This window comes from Podarcis filfolensis, assembly GCF_964270895.1.
Source record: "Podarcis filfolensis genome assembly, chromosome: 16".
NCBI classification, from domain to species: domain Eukaryota; kingdom Metazoa; phylum Chordata; class Lepidosauria; order Squamata; family Lacertidae; genus Podarcis; species Podarcis filfolensis.
In genome coordinates, this window is record NC_139620.1 from 38,150,828 (window position 1) to 38,167,633 (window position 16,806).

Genomic DNA, 16,806 nt, shown 5'->3' on the forward strand with positions numbered 1-16,806 from the left:
AAAACAACAACAGGTGTATATAATCCATTCACAAACAGATACCAGGTGGGATAAAATCTCCACGTTGGAGGTTTGTTGAAAGAGGAATATCTTCAACAGGCAAAGGACAATAGAGAAGGCAGTGCCAAAAGGCAGGTATTGCTTCTACACTAAAAGTCTGATTACTACATCACATGTAGCTGCCTTCAGATTTTGCTGAGTGATTTTATAGTACTGAACCTTTCGGAATTTTGTCTATATGCTAATGAAGGTTTGAGATTGAGATTGAAATTTGTAGCTGCCCTCCTGCTAGGATGGTGGATAGAGGATTCCCCCTTCTGCATATTTCAGTGATCAGTTGGGTATGTAGCATGTGAGACAATATATTATAATAACAATAGCAATAATAATACTGTGCAATCCCATTGCTGTGCATCTCCACAAGTTCCCATATATTATGATTATGAATTAAACTTATTAGTCACTTTTCTTTTTACCAAAGTAGCTCAAAGCAGCAATATTAGCAACCAGCATGGCTGTGGCTGACCCATGCAACACAGATTTGGTGTCTGTACCAGAGGTTTCACTGCTCCATAATGCCCACAGAAAGGAAAAGTCCTTAACTATCTCTCTTCTTTTTTAGCCTCAGTCCTTACAGTTATGATGAAGGCTGCCTTTCCAATAGCCAGGATCACATTCCACTCGCAGCACTTCCTCTGCTGGCCACATCGTCCCCACAGTACCAGGAGGCAGTTGCCACGGTGATCCTGAGAGCCAATCAGGTGTACAGCGAGTTCATCAAATCCCAGGAAGGCGCCTCATTCAGCGGCCAGGTTAGCATGCTGCCTTGGTTGGTGGCAGTGAACTGGAGAGCAAGCAGAAAGCTTTTCTGTATTTTGTTTTTTGGTGTGAAAGTTTATAAAACAAAACGTCCCAATTAACACAGGAGAATTAAATAGAAATAAAATTCTATATTAAGTCTGTCACTTGATTAAATAATTCTTAGTTGATTACGCAATGAATTTTAATAGATTAATCAAGTTGAACACATCTGCATATTTTGGGTGTAAGTAAAGCAGTAGCTCTAGAGAAAAGGAGGGAAATCATTTGTTTTTCCAACGTTAAATCAGCAGGCAATATCTCCAAAGAGGCGCTTCGTCTTAAATCACGGGTGGGGAACCATTTTTAACCCCAGGGGTGCATTTTCTTCTGAGAGCCCAGGCCCCAAATGCCAGTGGCCAGAGGCAAAACTTGGCAGAGCAACCGAAGTTACTTTTATCTTTGTACAGCATGCTAGTTTGTACGCATGCTCAGCACCCCTCTCAACCTCCACACGGACAGGCAAGAGTGTGTTCCAGGGCACATTTCAGACAGGCAAAAACACTCAGGGTGGGATGCAGGGCTGTGAGAGCGGTGAACTGGGGAGAGTTCTGACGGCCAGTGAGAGAGGGGCTGAAGAGCCACGTTTGGTTCCAAGGCTTCTGATCAATTGAAAAGAACGTTTATTATTATATAGGTTTCCCCCGCCAGTCTTTTTACCTTTCCTTTACCACAGGTGACAGCTGTCTGTATGAGTGCTGGGGAGGAGTGAGCAAAATATATGGATCTGTGTGATTTGTGCTGCAGTGTTGTATAAATGGAATAAATTCTACACCAGCCTTCCCCAGACTGGTGTCCTCTGAGCTACAGCTGTGTACATGTTACCATTTACTCCAGCTACAATGTGTTCCCACCACTGGTGTTTAAAGCTAAGTACACAGAGTGTTAGCCACAGTTCATATATATCCTGTATTTGACACTTTTCCCTTCAAACCAGCTTGCATCCAATTTGAAAAACAAGCCATGGTTAAGTTGAAGTGCATACACTTCGGACAGCTGTTGCACATGTGCAGATGCCAGCTGCCTTGAATAGGAGTGTTGAAGGGAGTTGAAGGCGTGGGGAAACAAATGAGGTAATGCATGTTGGGTGACAACCCCCCACCCTCTCCTTGGTGTGTACAGCAAGTGCAAATGAAATTTGAAACTCACTGGTAGAGAGGGACGGACTGACGACCTTGCTGCGTTTTAAGCTGCTAACATATGCGTAACCCAGAGGTCCCAACTGTCCCAGCTGGCAGGGAGGTCACTGGAAAACTTCTAAATCCTGGAATTTGAACAATGAATTTTCCTTGAAAAAGAGCAGTGAATGGGTTTTTGTTTTTCCTTCCCCAGGTGTGTTTGGTTGGGGACTGCGTAGGAGGGATCCTGGCCTTTGACGCTCTGTGCTACAGCAACCAGACCATGTCAGAGAGTCAGAACAGTAGCCGGCGTGGGAGCGTTGTAAGTGTGCAGGTAAAGGCATACACCCACCCACAGTGCTCCATTCTGGGACGGCAAGGAAGTTCACTGTTCACCGCAGAAGAATACTGAGCATTAATTTATATGGTGCGTTTCAAGGGTGCTCTGCCTATGTTGTCTCAATTATCCCATCAGCCTCCCTTCATTCCAGAAAAGAGGCAGAGACACTGCTTCATTTTTTCTTCTCCTGCAGCATTAGTCTGCCGGTCCAAGGGACACCTGACCTACACTGGGCTCTACACCTTCAGTGTGGATGCAGTAAACCCTGTCAGTATTCTGTTGTACTTTACTACCTGTTTCACGCACAGGGCATGTTAAAAGTACAAAAACACTTCCACTGAGTGAAATGCTGGTCTGTGTCACCACCATCTCTGGCCTCAAGTATAGTCCTCTTCTGTTGCCTCACATAATTCAGTGCTCCCCTGTTCTCTCATTCATCTGAGCATCTGACGCCTTTCCTTAAATCCCTTGACTTCCTATCCATTTCCACATCCCACACAGGCTTGTCTTTATCTTCAAAGACTTCCACTGCTTTCTCCTTGCTCTAGCTTCTTGGGCCCTTGCCTCCTGACACACTTCTGCCTGTTACGTTCACACATCCACAGCGGCGGAGCTTCATGCTCCTGCACCAGGGGCTGATGCACGTCCTGGGGGGCGGGGCGCATGTCCGGGGGGGCGGGGTACGCCATCTGCAGTGGCGGGCGGGGAGAAGCCACGAGGGCACCCTGGGGGTCGCGCTGCCGGGGGCGGAGCGCTCCCCCCACAGTCCTCGTCCTCAGCCAGTGCACATCCATAGCCTCCATCCTCAGCCATCTGAAGGACTTCGGCTCCATTAAACAGTGTCAGCGCTTTCTCTCTTGTTGCTCATGTATCTGGAACCACCTCCCAAATCCCTTCTGTGCTGCTGCCACCCCTCTTAAAGCCGCTCCTCCAAACACGCCTTTTCCATGAGGCCTTTGGCATAACCTCCACATCCTCAAGCTCCACTGCAGGGGTAGCCAAGGTAGTACTCTCCAAATGCTGTTGAACTACAGTTCCCAAAATCCCTGCTGGGAGTTGGGAGCACAGCATCATCTGGAGGGTGCCTTGTTTGCTATCCCTGCCCCACTATAACTAAGGTTGCATACACACTGTATATTTGAAGCACTGATCCCTCCCCCAAAGAATCCTGGGAACTGTAGTTTGTTAAGGGCGCTAGGAATTATAGTTTTGTGAATTCTTTGGGGAAATTCATGGGCTTTAAATGTATGGTGTGTTCACAGCCTAAGACAAACCATGTGTAACTGAAATAATTGTACCATCTGATTCTTCCTTCGCCTCCCCTTCCTTCTTGTTCCTCTATTGTTTCCCCTGTGTTGAATTTTAGATTGAAAGCTCCTTTGGGCACTGTGAAGTATCATGCCCACTCTCTTAATTACATCATCATCATCATCATCATCATCATCATCATCATTTACTACATTTCTTAGTTGCTTTATGCAAAAAAGAAAATCTCAACAAGGTAAAATATGAATGGACAGAATCAGTTAAAATCCAGAAAAAGCATAATGGTGTATAATACAAAATTCTTAAAATACTCATTGAACAAAACAATGAAAAGAACAGGTCCCACGCCACCTGACTGAAGGATGAACACTGTGGAGGAGGCCTAGTTAATCTCCCAGAGGCCTGGTCCCTAAAAACTGGTGGATGGTGGCACCAGGCGTCTTTCCCTGGGGAGAGCATTCCACAAACGGGGTTGGGGGGACACCACTGAAAAGTCACATTGTCATATGGCAACCTTCTGCCCATCCCTTGGGTGAAACACGTGGCGAAGGGCCTGTAATGAAGCCTGCAGGGTTTCTAAGGGGAGAGAAGGATTGAGATCTGTCATAGCACTAGAACTCCAGGACATCCAATGAAGCTGAACGTTGGAAAATGTGGGACAGATAAAGGACAGTACTTCTTCATGCAGCACCTAGTTAAAACTATGGAACTCCCTGCCTCAGGAGACAGTGGTGACACCAACTTGAATGACTTTTACAAGAGTCAGCAGGCCCTTATGTTCTTACAGCGACAGTGTATTAATGATGTTGTTGATGATGATGATTACACTAAAGCTAATTACTTTGATGGCTGGGTCACTGGCCCGCAACAGTTTGAGGAGCTTGGGGGTCAAACACTGACACGGGGCACGTCTTTGGGCTGAGGGTCTTCTGTGCTTGCTTTCCGGCGGAGTGTCAACGCGATTGCCCTTTGTCAGGGCTCTGACGCCTAGGCCTTGTGCCCTTCAAATTCCAGGACACTGACCTCTTGTCTCCTGGAATCATTGTGAACAACAGCTACTGCTCAGGGGGCTCCAGCCTGGAAGCCAGCCGCCACCTCAGCCGGAGCAACATTGACATCCCTCGCAGCAACGGGGAGGAGTCCAGGAAGCAGCTGCCGCGGAAGAGGAGCGACTCGTCGACTTACGAAGTGGACACCATCAAGCAGCACCAGGCCTTCCTCTCCAGGTAGGTTTGCCACGGGAGGGAAGAGTGGCTGATCGGCTGATTGGGATTGTTGCCAATAGACTGCGCTTTATAGTATTGTTATAATTTTCATTTTCAGATTAATGGATGCTTCTGTACATTCTTGTGGATATGTAAACCAGGTATAGAGGAACCTTTGGCCTTCCAGTCATTCCTGGACTTACACCTTCCATCAGCCCCAGCAAGCTTGATTCAGTGGTTCAGCAACATCTGGTGGGCCAAAGGTTCCCCACACCTGGCACGTAAATGACCACCTCTTTAGGGCCAAGCTGCATGTAACATAGGAGATCCGTGATGAGATAGGGATACAGGAAGCTACCTTTATGGTTCATTTAACCCAGGAGAGCTTGGCTTTCTGGGGTCTGAGACTGAGAAGGATCTGAACTTTTTTGACAGGAGATGCAGGGGGTTGAACCTGGAACCTTTTATAGGTGAAGCATTCAGCTGTAGTCCCCTTCCCGTGATGACCCCTCCCCCCCCAGCAAAAAAACCCAAACCATTTTGGAAGCAAGTGTTTAACTGTTTTTCTGGTCTAAGTTGCTCTTCCCCAAAAGGGAGAAAAGGGAGAGAGGAAAAAAATACTGAGTGGTCTTGAGCAATTCCCTATCTATCAGCCTCAATCTCTAATCTGTGAAATGGGAGTAGCTATGATCTGCCTTACAAGGTTGCAGAAGAACAGCTCTCTGTAAAAGAAATTTAAATGACACCATGCTGAAAGTTCCAGGAATGATAAAGAGATTGTAAGATGCTGTGTCCCACGTATTTGCTAAGCCTTTTTTTAGAACACGTGAACCTTGGTGGGAGGAGAGGGGAACTCACCAAAAGCTTAACATGCAAACAAGCCTCACCCACTAATATTTTCAAGCATAGCTGCTGTGAAATTTGTGTTGTCGACTGTTCCCAGCCTGTGCCCATAAAACTCTTTTCTCCAACCATGAAGTCATATATTTTATTTATCCCACGTATTTTCTGCAGGGAAAAAGTACCTCTTGGTAATATTAAAAAGATTTAGTGGATTCTGCAGCTTCTGTTTGTATTGCTCTTGGCACTAAACAATATCACAGGCTTGTTGTCTTCACCAGTTCTCCAAACCTTGGAGGGAGTAGGGAATTACATCTCCTTTGCCTCCAGACCCTTTCATGGTTATTAACTCTGCGTGTTGCTCTGTAAATAATGCAGATGGGGCTTCTGGTTGTTTGGAATTTTACACTACACTGAACAGAGGCTGTGGCCCATGAAAAGGAGGAAATTCCCACCTGCCCTTAGGAGATTTGGGACCTATCCAGTAGGAGACCTGAAACAGTGGGCATTTTTAAAGTCAGATGTGCTCAGCCACTAAGGGCATACTTGAGAAGCTGCTGGGAGGCAATAGTTCTTTCAGACTTTTTTACCTTTAGGAAACCTGTTGTGTTGATCCCTTGAGCATCAGTGAAGAAAATTCCTGCATGTCGCGGGGGACTCTGGGGAAGGTAGTAGGTCAAATGCACTTTTCATGGAGTACACTGGCTGGGCCTTCTCAATTGTCCCATGTGCAAAGGAGGAGCACTGTAGAATATCCCTGATTCTCTCCTGCATCTGTACATTGCAAGGGAAGATTGGTGGCAGTGGGCAAGTTGTCTTTCAACTCAGTAGCTTTGTGCATTGTCAGTAACCTGCTACCACAGCACTCTGGGGTGCCCGACAGAACAGTTTGGAAGCCACTTTATTAAAGCACAAGTGTCCAGCAGCCTGCAGCAGAGTGGCAAAGGCAGCAGTGGTTTGTGGCATTCCTGGTGGATGGGAGACCCAGCTGAGACCCAGCTATGTCACAGAGGCAGAAGTGCTTGATCAAAAGTCCTGCTATAACTCTGTTAATGTGAAGGGGAGTGATTTGCTCTCCTGACCTTGGTAGGCTGTGGGCAGGATGCGTAGTGTGACATATAATCGATCATATGAGCTGTACAAGGCTTCATATCACACGTGCTATAAATCTGTGAGTTGATGCATATACATTTTGAGCTGGTCGATGAGACAGAGGCAGCATGCAAAGATGCAAGACTCCCTACCAATTGTGATCTTTCTATTTCTCTTTCCTCTCTTATTGTTTCTTTTCTTTTTCTTTTCTCCTTTATTAATCCATTAACACTTGTGTCCCAACAACTTCTTTGAGGAAGAAATAGGTAAGCATCATTCACAGCTTTCCATAATGTAGAGAAATCTAGAACATTGGAGGACCACATGTGGAAAAAAAGGGGGACTCTTGGGCTGTAATCCTCTGCATATTTACTTGGGAGCAAGCACCAATAAACACATTGGCATTGACTTTCAAGTAAGCATGCAGAGGAATATACAGTAGAATACATTTTTAAAAGATAATGTTATTTTGGACCAACTGACTGCTTAGATGTTCTGCAAACTTTCAAGCCTACTATGATTTTTCCCCCCCCCATCATGAATGTCAGGAGAAATGTAAACAGCTTTTCTCCAAAATGTCTAGACTGTGGTGGAGGGTGGAGATAGTACAGTTCAAAGGGTTATAAATGAATGGAAAAGCTAGTTGGGCCACATAGTACATCATTTTTATGTCTCTTACATTCTGTGGGACCAATATGGCTGCAACACCTGGTGTTTATATGAACAAACAGTGATACTTCCCTTCATGACATATGCAAAGAGGACTGAGGGTTTTTTTGTTTTTTGTTTTTAAAGCAGCCTGGGTACCATGTTTCATTTTGTTTTGTTGTTTTGCTACTAGAAACAACTTCACATGATGTACAGCATCTTGCATAATGTTGGCACAAAATAATTCTTACATTGTGTTAAATGTTCTTCCACCAATTTAAGTGTCCGCAGTCCAGCACTGAATCTACAGTTGTCCAAACAAACATGTTTCCTTATGAGCATCATCCTGTGCGTTCTGAACTCTTAAGAACAGCATGCAACATTAACCACAGCATGATACGCAACCATGGTTGTCTGTCTTGTAGTTTTGCCTTCTTCGATGTTGCTTACAGTCTGTTTTCTGCTCTCTCCAGTTTACATTCTAGCGCTCTGAAAAACTATGCGGGATCAAGGACATCAAGCAGTTCCACTGTGCTGGATGGAGGAAATCTTGGGAAATTTGAGTTTGAGATCACAGACTTCTTCCTGTTTGGATCTCCTTTGGGGCTGGTCCTCGCATTGCGAAAAACCGTCATTCCAACTCTTGACAGTAAGTTTTCGTGTTGGGTAAAGGGGTATTTTAAAATGCTTGCAAAATATTTGTACATACTTGTAAAATAATTGTTAAAAGGTTTTGTGAGCAAAGACGCAAATATGGAAAACTCAAACTATAAAGCAGACAAATGTACGGTTTTTAGAGCGGTGAAGTTATTTTGGAAGCACTGTAACTGCTTCCGAATGTTTCTTTTTCTCTCTGTGGCTGAGTTCTGAAGAATAATGAGCTGTGTAAATGTTCAGCAAACCTGCTTTGGCTAGTGTCCATGATGTCACCATGGCACCCACCTCAAACCCTTGAGCATCTCAACTCTTCAAAGTGCTTCCATTTTAAAAGGGTGATAAATGAGATATGGCACTTTAAAATTATTCTAAGGCAGTCAGTTTGCATAAATAATGAGGGGCGGTGCAGTAAGATTGATTACCAACCCTGAGTTTGCTTGGTGGAACATAGACTTCTTGTGCAAATTGCTAAGCCAGACTTACACTATAAGTGCCGAATCCACTGGGAATTCTCTTTCAATGTTAGGTCCATCTTCATGGGAACATACGGCACTGCCTTATGTTGACTGGCAGTGGCTTCCAGGGCTTCCAAGCAGTGGTCTTTCCCAGTCCTGCCTGGAGGTGCTGGAATTGAATCCCAGTGGGATACTGACGCTCTCCCAGTGGGATACAACCCTTCCCCTCCGTAATAAGCAACTGTTTGATTTATTAAATGAAATGTTGGTTATGCAGTTACTTCATAATGCTTTAGGACTATGCAATAAACAGTATGACCAGGGCTTAGTAAAAACGGTGCACATAAATATCAGCTGACTTAAATATTACTTACATGTTGTGATTTGACAAGCTGACCAATTAATACTTTGTTTTTATTTACTTATTAGCAAAAAATTCTGTATTGACAACATTAAGAAAAATATTGTGTCAGTAAGCAGCATCATAGTGTCTATGTCCAGGGAATACACAGGCATACCTCATTTCATCACCCCTCGCTTTATTGTGTTTCACAGATATTTCTCCTTACGAGGATGTGGGTGCAGTTGCAGGCAGCCTGGCTGCTTCCAGGGGAAGGAATCCCACTGCCCCTCTTCTGGCCATGGGAGTGGAGCTGGCTAGGGCTGAAGCTGGGTTTTTGCCTTCCCTCCCTGGCAGCCAGGGGTGGGCGGCAGTCTGACTTAAAAGACTACAGTATAGTGTAATCATAACTTTTCTATGCACTGGGAAACAAAAAAAAGTTGTGTGGCTCTCTTTATTGCAATATTCGCTTTATTGCAGTGATCTAGAACCAAATTCACAATATCTTTGAGGTATGCCTGCATAAACAGCCAATGTTGTCAATGTGATGAGATCAGCAGTAAGATGGTAGACTCCTGCTTTAATATCTTGTCTGTATCTTCCACCGCACCTTCCCCTCTCTATTGCTCAGTCTTCCAGCTGAGACCAGCCTGTCAGCAAGTCTATAACCTGTTCCACCCTGCAGACCCGTCAGCCTCACGCTTGGAACCTCTTCTGGAGAAGAAGTTCCACATTTTACCACCCTTTAATGTCCCACGCTACCAGAGGTTTCCTCTCGGGGATGGCAATTCAGCCCTCCTGGGTAAGTCAGCTTTTTGACTCCAAAAGCCAAAAGGCATCTATGGCCACATTGAAGTGATAAGCCACTTCGGCATTCAGGTTGTGGAGGCACACAAGTGAAAATCCCTCCACGTAGAAAGCCAGCGAGTCAGGAAGAAGGTTAGGCTAAGACCTCCCTTCCCTCCAACATCTAGTTTTCCAAGTGGAGGGGATTTTAGTGCACAGTGGTACCTCGGGTTAAGTACTTAATTCCTTCCGGAGGTCCGTACTTAACCTGAAACTGTTCTTAACCTGAAGCACCACTTTAGCTAATGGGGCCTCCTGCTGCTGCCGTGCCACCAGAGCATGATTCTGTTCTTATCCTGAAGCAAAGTTCTTAACCTGAAGCACTATTTCTGGGTTAGTGGAGTCTGTAACCTGAAGCATATGTAACCTGAAGCGTATGTAACCCGAGGTACCACTGTATTGAAAAAGTAATTAATCATGGGCACCCTTGTCTGCTATTTGAAGTGGTATACCTCATGCACTGGTTTCTCACCTCTGTAAGAACTCAGCCTAAGATGGAACATGCAGTTACGGAGACCAGCAAGCATTTTGGTTGTAGGAGCAGTGTTTGAGTTAGCATTAGAGCTGCTAGGTTGAGTATGCCTGGTGGCTAGGCCACCTAACTGGATTCTGCAGACCCGCCTTCATACCCAAGAAGTGTGTGATCTGGCTTTGTTTGCTAAGGGAGGGCACTTTGCAAAGTTCAGAGCTCCTCCCCTCTCCCCACCATGAGCCCACAGGTATAGAGCAAAAGAATCCCAGCTGATGCAGGATGTGTGTGTGTGTGTGTGTTTTCACTACAAGTTTAAGCCTCTCCCAAACCTACTTTGCTGACATGAGTCATGATAATTTCCCAACCAAGTAGCCTGAGAACTGTGGTTTTGAGATGGAGATAAGATAGAGTTGCTAGCACCCTCCCAAACTACAATTCCAATAGTTTTTTTGGGGAAAACATTTACATTTTTCAATATGTTCTTTTGCTTGTTGGAGTCCTTCCAGATCGGGTTGTTTGGTTCTTTCGCAGCTGTGTTCTGCACCAATAATTATTGATGCAATAACAGTGCTTTAATGGTGGACTGTATCTGACGGTCTTCACATTATTCCACGCATCTTAGCTGTTCTGTGATGCTTCCCCAACCTTACCACATTGCTGCCTGCTGGAGGAGCAGGACAAATAATAAACTGGAACATTTGTGGTATAAAAAGCCCTAAGTCTCAGAGGTCTACCTTTTTCATCATGACCCAGTCCCACTGGAATCCCTTCATATTTAGCAACAACCATATATATATATATATATATATATATATATATATATATATATATTCTCTGCACTACTGAAATCTAGAAATGTGCGTTGTTGAGCAAGGAGAGTGGGTGATTCTGATACCTTGAACTTTACTTCTAAGTGCATTGATGTCTATTGAATTTTTTCCAAGTGAGCATGCTTTAGTTCATAACCCAAAGGACACCAAAATTGCATGACACCATGTGCCCTAATTTTGTTCCACGTGGCACAGGCAAGTACAGATGTGAATAACCCTGACTTGAACATTCCTTGTGGTCTAAGTATATGTGATGTCAGCAGATCTATGTTACAGAATTCTGGTCGCAGCTGAACAGGTATATAAGAGTTTGAGGAGCGTGTGAAAGAGGGTGCTGAACCCTTTCCCCACACCACACTCCCACCCCCTTGAAACTACTCCCCATCCCTTGTTTGTGGAGGAGCGTGTGAAAGAGGGTGCTGAACCCTTTCCCCACACCACACTCCCACCCCCTTGAAACTACTCCCCATCCCTTGTTTGTCTCCCATTTAAACTCTGACTGGGGAAAAGCCTCACTAGGGGCTAATAATAGTAATAATAATTAATAATGATTTATTATTTTTATTTATATGCCACCCATCTGACTGGGTTGCTCCAGCCACTTTGGGCCGCTTCCAACAAATTTGTTGTTTGTTGTTTAGTCGTTTAGTCGTGTCCGACTCTTCGTGACCCCATGGACCAGAGCACGCCAGGCACTTCTGTCTACCACTGCCTCCCGCAGTTTGGTCAGACTCATGTTTGTAGCTTCGAAGACACTATCCAACCATCTCGTCCTCTGTCGTCCCCTTCTCCTTGTGCCCTCCATCTTTCCCAACATCAGGGTCTTTTCCAGGGAGTCTTCTCTTCTCATGAGGTGGCCAAAGTATTGGAGCCTCAGCTTCACGATCTGTCCTTCCAGTGAGCACTCAGGGCTGATTTCCTTAAGAATGGATAGGTTTGATCTTCTTGCAGTCCATGGGACTCTCAAGAGTCTCCTCCAGCACCATAATTCAAAAGCATCAATTCTTCGACGATCAGCCTTCTTTATGGTCCAGCTCTCACTTCCATACATCACTACTGGGAAAACCATAGCTTTTACTATACGGACCTTTGTTGGCAAGGTGATGTCTCTACTTTTTAAGATGCTGTCTAGGTTGGTCATTGCTTTCCTCCCAAGAAGCAGGCGTCTCTTAATTTCGTGGCTGCTGTCACCATCTGCAGTGATCATGGAGCCCAAGAAAGTAAAATCTCTCACTGCCTCCATTTCTTCTCCTTCTATTTGCCAGGAGGTGATGGGACCAGTGGCCATGATCTTCGTTTTTTTTGATGTTGAGCTTCAGACCATATTTGCGCTCTCCTCTTTTACCCTCAATAAAAGGTTCTTTAATTCCTCCTCACTTTCTGCCATCAAGGTTGTGTCATCTGCATATCTGAGGTTGTTGATATTTCTTCCAGCAATCTTAATTCCGGCTAGGGATTCATCCAGCCCAGCCTTTCGCATGATGAATTCTGCATATAAGTTAAATAACCAGGGAGACAATATACAGCCTTGTCGTACTCCTTTCCCAATTTTGAACCAATCAGTTGTTCCATATCCAGTTCTAACTGTAGCTTCTTGTCCCACATAGAGATTTCTCAGGAGACAGATGTGGTGATCAGGCACTCCCATTTCTTTAAGAACTTGCCATAGTTTGCTGTGGTCGACACAGTCAAAGGCTTTTGCATAGTCAATGAAGCAGAAGTAGATGTCTTTCTGGAACTCTCTGGCTTTCTCCATAATCCAGCGCATGTTTGCAATTTGGTCTCTGGTTCCTCTGCCTCTTCTAAATCCAGCTTGCACTTCTGGGAGTTCTCGGTCCACATACTGCTTGAGCCTTCCTTGTAGAATTTTAAGCATAACCTTGCTAGCGTGTGAAATGAGTGCAATTGTGCGGTAGTTGGAGCATTCTTTAGCACTGCCCTTCTTTGGGATTGGGATGTAGACTGATCTTCTCCAATCCTCTGGCCACTGCTGAGTTTTCCAAACTTGCTGGCATATTGAGTGTAGCACCTTAACAGCATCATCTTTTAAAATTTTAAATAGTTCAGCTGGAATACCATCACTTCCACTGGCCTTGTTATTTGCAGTGCTTTCTAAGGCCCATTTGACTTCACTCTCCAGGATGTCTGGCTCAAGGTCAGCAACCCCACTACCTGGGGTGTACGAGGCATCCATTTCTTTCTGGTATAATTCCTCTGTGTATTCTTGCCACCTCTTCTTGATGTCTTCTGCTTCTGTTAGGTCCTTACCACTTTTGTCCTTTATTATGGCAATCTTTGAACGAAATGTTCCTTTCATATCTCCAATTTTCTTGAACAGATCTCTGGTTCTTCCCATTCTGTTGTTTTCCTCTATTTCTTTGCATTGCTCGTTTAAGAAGGCCTTCTTATCTCTCCTTGCTATTTTTTGGAAATCTGCATTCAATTTCCTGTATCTTTCTCTATCTCCCTCGCATTTTGCTTGCCTTCTCTCCCCCGCTATTTGTAAGGCCTCATTGGACAGCCACTTTGCTTTCTTGCATTTCCTTTTCATTGGGATGGTTTTCGTTGCTGCCTCCTGTATAATGCTGCGAGCCTCCATCCATAGTTCTTCAGGCACTCTGTCTAGCAAATCTAAATCCTTAAACCTGTTCCTCACTTCCACTGTGTATTCATAAGGGATTTGATTTAGATTGTATCTTACCGGCCCAGTGGTTTTTCCTACTTTCTTCAGTTTAAGCTTGAATTTTGCTATAAGAAGCTGATGATCCGAGCCACAGTCAGCTCCAGGTCTTGTTTTTGCTGACTGTATTGAGCTTCTCCATCTTTGGCTGCAGAGAATATAATCAATCTGATTTCTATGCTGCCCATCTGGTGATGTCCACGTGTAGAGTCGTCTCTTGTGTTGTTGGAAAAGTGTGTTTGTGATGACCAGCTTGTTCTCTTGACAGAACTCTATTAGCCTTTGCCCTGCTTCATTTTGCTCTCCAAGTCCAAACTTGCCCGTTGTTCCTTTTATCTCTTGATTCCCTACTTTGGCATTCCAATCCCCTATAATGAGAAGAACATCCTTCTTTGGTGTCGCTTCTATAAGGTGTTGTAAGTCTTCATAGAATTGGTCAATTTCAGTTTCTTCAGCACCAGTAGTTGGTGCATAAACTTGGATTACTGTTATGTTAAAAGGTCTGCCTTGGATTCGTATCGAGATCATTCTATCATTTTTGAGATTGCATCCCAGTACTGCTTTCGCCACTCTTTTGTTGACTATGAGGGCCACTCCATTTCTTTTCCGGGTTTCTTGCCCACAGTAGTAGATATGATGGTCATCCGAACTGAATTCGCCCATTCCTGTCCATTTTAGTTCACTGATGCCCAGGATGTCAATATTTATTCTTGCCATCTCATTTTTGACCACATCCAACTTACCCAGGTTCATGGTTCTTACATTCCAGGTTCCTATGCAATATTTTTCTTTACAGCATTGGACTTTCCTTTCACTTCCAGGCATATCCGCAACTGAACGTCCTTTCGGCTTTAGCCCAGCCGCTTCATCAGCTCTGGATCTACTTGTACTTGTCCTCCGCTCTTCCCCAGTAGCATGTTGGACGCCTTCCGACCTGAGGGGCTCATCTTCCAGCGTCATAACTTTTATATGCCTGTTGTCTTTGTCCATGGAGTTTTCTTGGCAGGGATACTGGAGTGGCTTGCCGGTTCCTCCTCCAGGTGGATCACGTTTGGTCAAAACTCTCCACTATGACCTGTTCATCTTGGGTGCCCTGCTCGGCATAGTTCATAGCTTCTCTGAGTTCTTCAAGCCCCTTCGCCACGGCAAGGCAGTGATCCATGAAGGGGTCCAACAAATTATAAAGCCATAATAAAATATCAAACATTAAAAACTTCCCTGTACAGGACTGCCTTCAGATATCTTCTAAAAGTCAGATAGTTGTTTATTTCCTTGACATCTGATGGGGGGGGGGGCGTTCCACAGGGCAGGCATGACTATCAAGAATGTCCTCTGCTTAGTTCCCTGTAACCTCACTTCTCACACTGAGGGAACTACCAGAAGGCCCTCGAAGCTGGATCCCAGTGTCCAGGCCGAACAATGGTGGTGGAGACGCTTCATCAGGTACAGAGCCTTAGCCAACTAAGACTTTTAAAGGTCATCATCAACACTATGAATCGTGCTTGGAAACATACTGGGAGCCAATGTAGATCCTTTAGGACAGGTGTTATATGGTCCCAGTGACTGCTCTCAGTCACCAGTCTGGCAGCCCCATTCTGGATTAGTTGTAGTTTCCAAATCACCTTCAAAGGTATCCCCACGCAGAGTGCATTGCAGTAGTCCATGTGAGAGATAACCGGAACGTCTACCACTCTGGCAAGACAGTACACAGGCAGATACCTCAGCCTGCATACCAGATGGAGCTATTAGACAGCTGCCCTGGACACAAAATTAACCTGCCCCTCCATGGACAGCTGTGAATACAAAATGACCCCCAGCCTGTGCGCCTGGTCTTTGGGGGCACAGTTACCCTATTTAGGTCCAGGGAGTCCCCCCACCTGCCCACCCACTGTCCCCTAGAAACAATACTTCTGTGGGGATTCAGCCTCAATCCGTTGAACACCATCCACCCCCCCCAAACACCTCCAGACACCCACACAGGATGTTCACAACCTTCACTGGTTCCAGTTTAAACAAGAGGTAGAGCTGGGTATCATCCACATGTTGGTGAACACCCAGCCCAACTCCCCAATGATCTCTTCCAGTGGTTTCATAGGTTGAAAAGCATGGGGGAGAGGACAGAGTCCTGGGGCACCCCACAAGTGAGCACCCAGAGGACCAAACACTCATCCCTCACCACTAGTTTCTAGACATGCCCCAGCAGGAAGGAGTGGAACCACTGCATAACAGTGCCCCTAACTCTCAGCCCTCTTAGACAGTCCAGGAGGATACTGTAGTCGATAGTATCAGAAGCTGCTGAGAGATGCAGCAGACCTAGCAAACAGCTTTCACCTCTGTCCCTACCTAGCCTGCAAGAGATAATTGAACAGCACAACCAAGGCAGTTTCAGTCCTATGGTGGGACCTGAAACCCAATTGGAAGAGGTCCAAATAGTCTGCATCCTCCAGATGTGCCTGGAGTTGTTCCATGACCACCCACTCAATCACCTTGCCCAGGAATGGAATATTTGAGACTTGGTGATAATTGGCCATGGTGGCCAGTTCCAAAGATGTTTTTTTAAGAGGCAGTTCAATAACCACCTCTTTAAGGGGTTCCAGGAAGACTCACCCACACTCTACCACTCCACAGAGCCCATTGCCCAGCCCTTTCTGGCTCGCTTTTGTGGACCAGGATGGGCAAGGGTCGATAAGACTCATTCAGGCAGCATGGCCAGGTTGAAATTGATCCCATGAACGTGACTAGACAGAGTGCTGGTACCCTCCCACCCCAGCCCTGCCCCACTGTGAAGTCTGCCTCCTTCCAAATTTGAGTGATTTTATCTGCAAAAGACTTTGCTTTGTCTGCTTATTCACACTTCCTCTTGTCCTGCTGTTTTCCCCAGGGAAAACTGCTCTTTAGTGCTCAATTGAAGCAAACAGCAATTAGGTTTTCCATGGGCTGCCGTTTATTTCAGTTTAGAGCTAAAGAGAAGGTTTCCCTGGGAATGGAGCAGGACAAGGGGGAAACCGCTAGGACCCATGCCTAGAAAAGTGGATCAAGCAGAAAACTGCTTGGAAGTGTGCTTTCTAGGCACAGGACAAGCAGAAATGTGAGCAAGCCCTAGGTGAAGCAGGTGTGAAAAGGTGCTGAAATCTCTTATTTCTGGCAGGAAGAAGTGGT

The 16,806-nt window shown here is 45.3% G+C and overlaps 1 protein-coding gene across 10 annotated transcripts in view; it reads left to right on the forward strand.

Annotated features, from left to right (window-relative positions):
• PITPNM2 (phosphatidylinositol transfer protein membrane associated 2) overlaps positions 1–16,806 on the forward strand; it is a 206,771-nt gene that overhangs the window by 164,211 nt on the left and 25,754 nt on the right. For all 10 annotated transcript variants that reach the window (XM_083589728.1, XM_083589722.1, XM_083589729.1 and 7 more), the window contains 5 exons: positions 623–812; positions 2,191–2,310; positions 4,597–4,808; positions 7,841–8,016; positions 9,451–9,621. In XM_083589728.1, the coding sequence (XP_083445854.1) occupies positions 623–812; positions 2,191–2,310; positions 4,597–4,808; positions 7,841–8,016; positions 9,451–9,621 (869 nt within the window). The remainder of the gene's footprint in view (positions 1–622; positions 813–2,190; positions 2,311–4,596; positions 4,809–7,840; positions 8,017–9,450; positions 9,622–16,806) is intronic.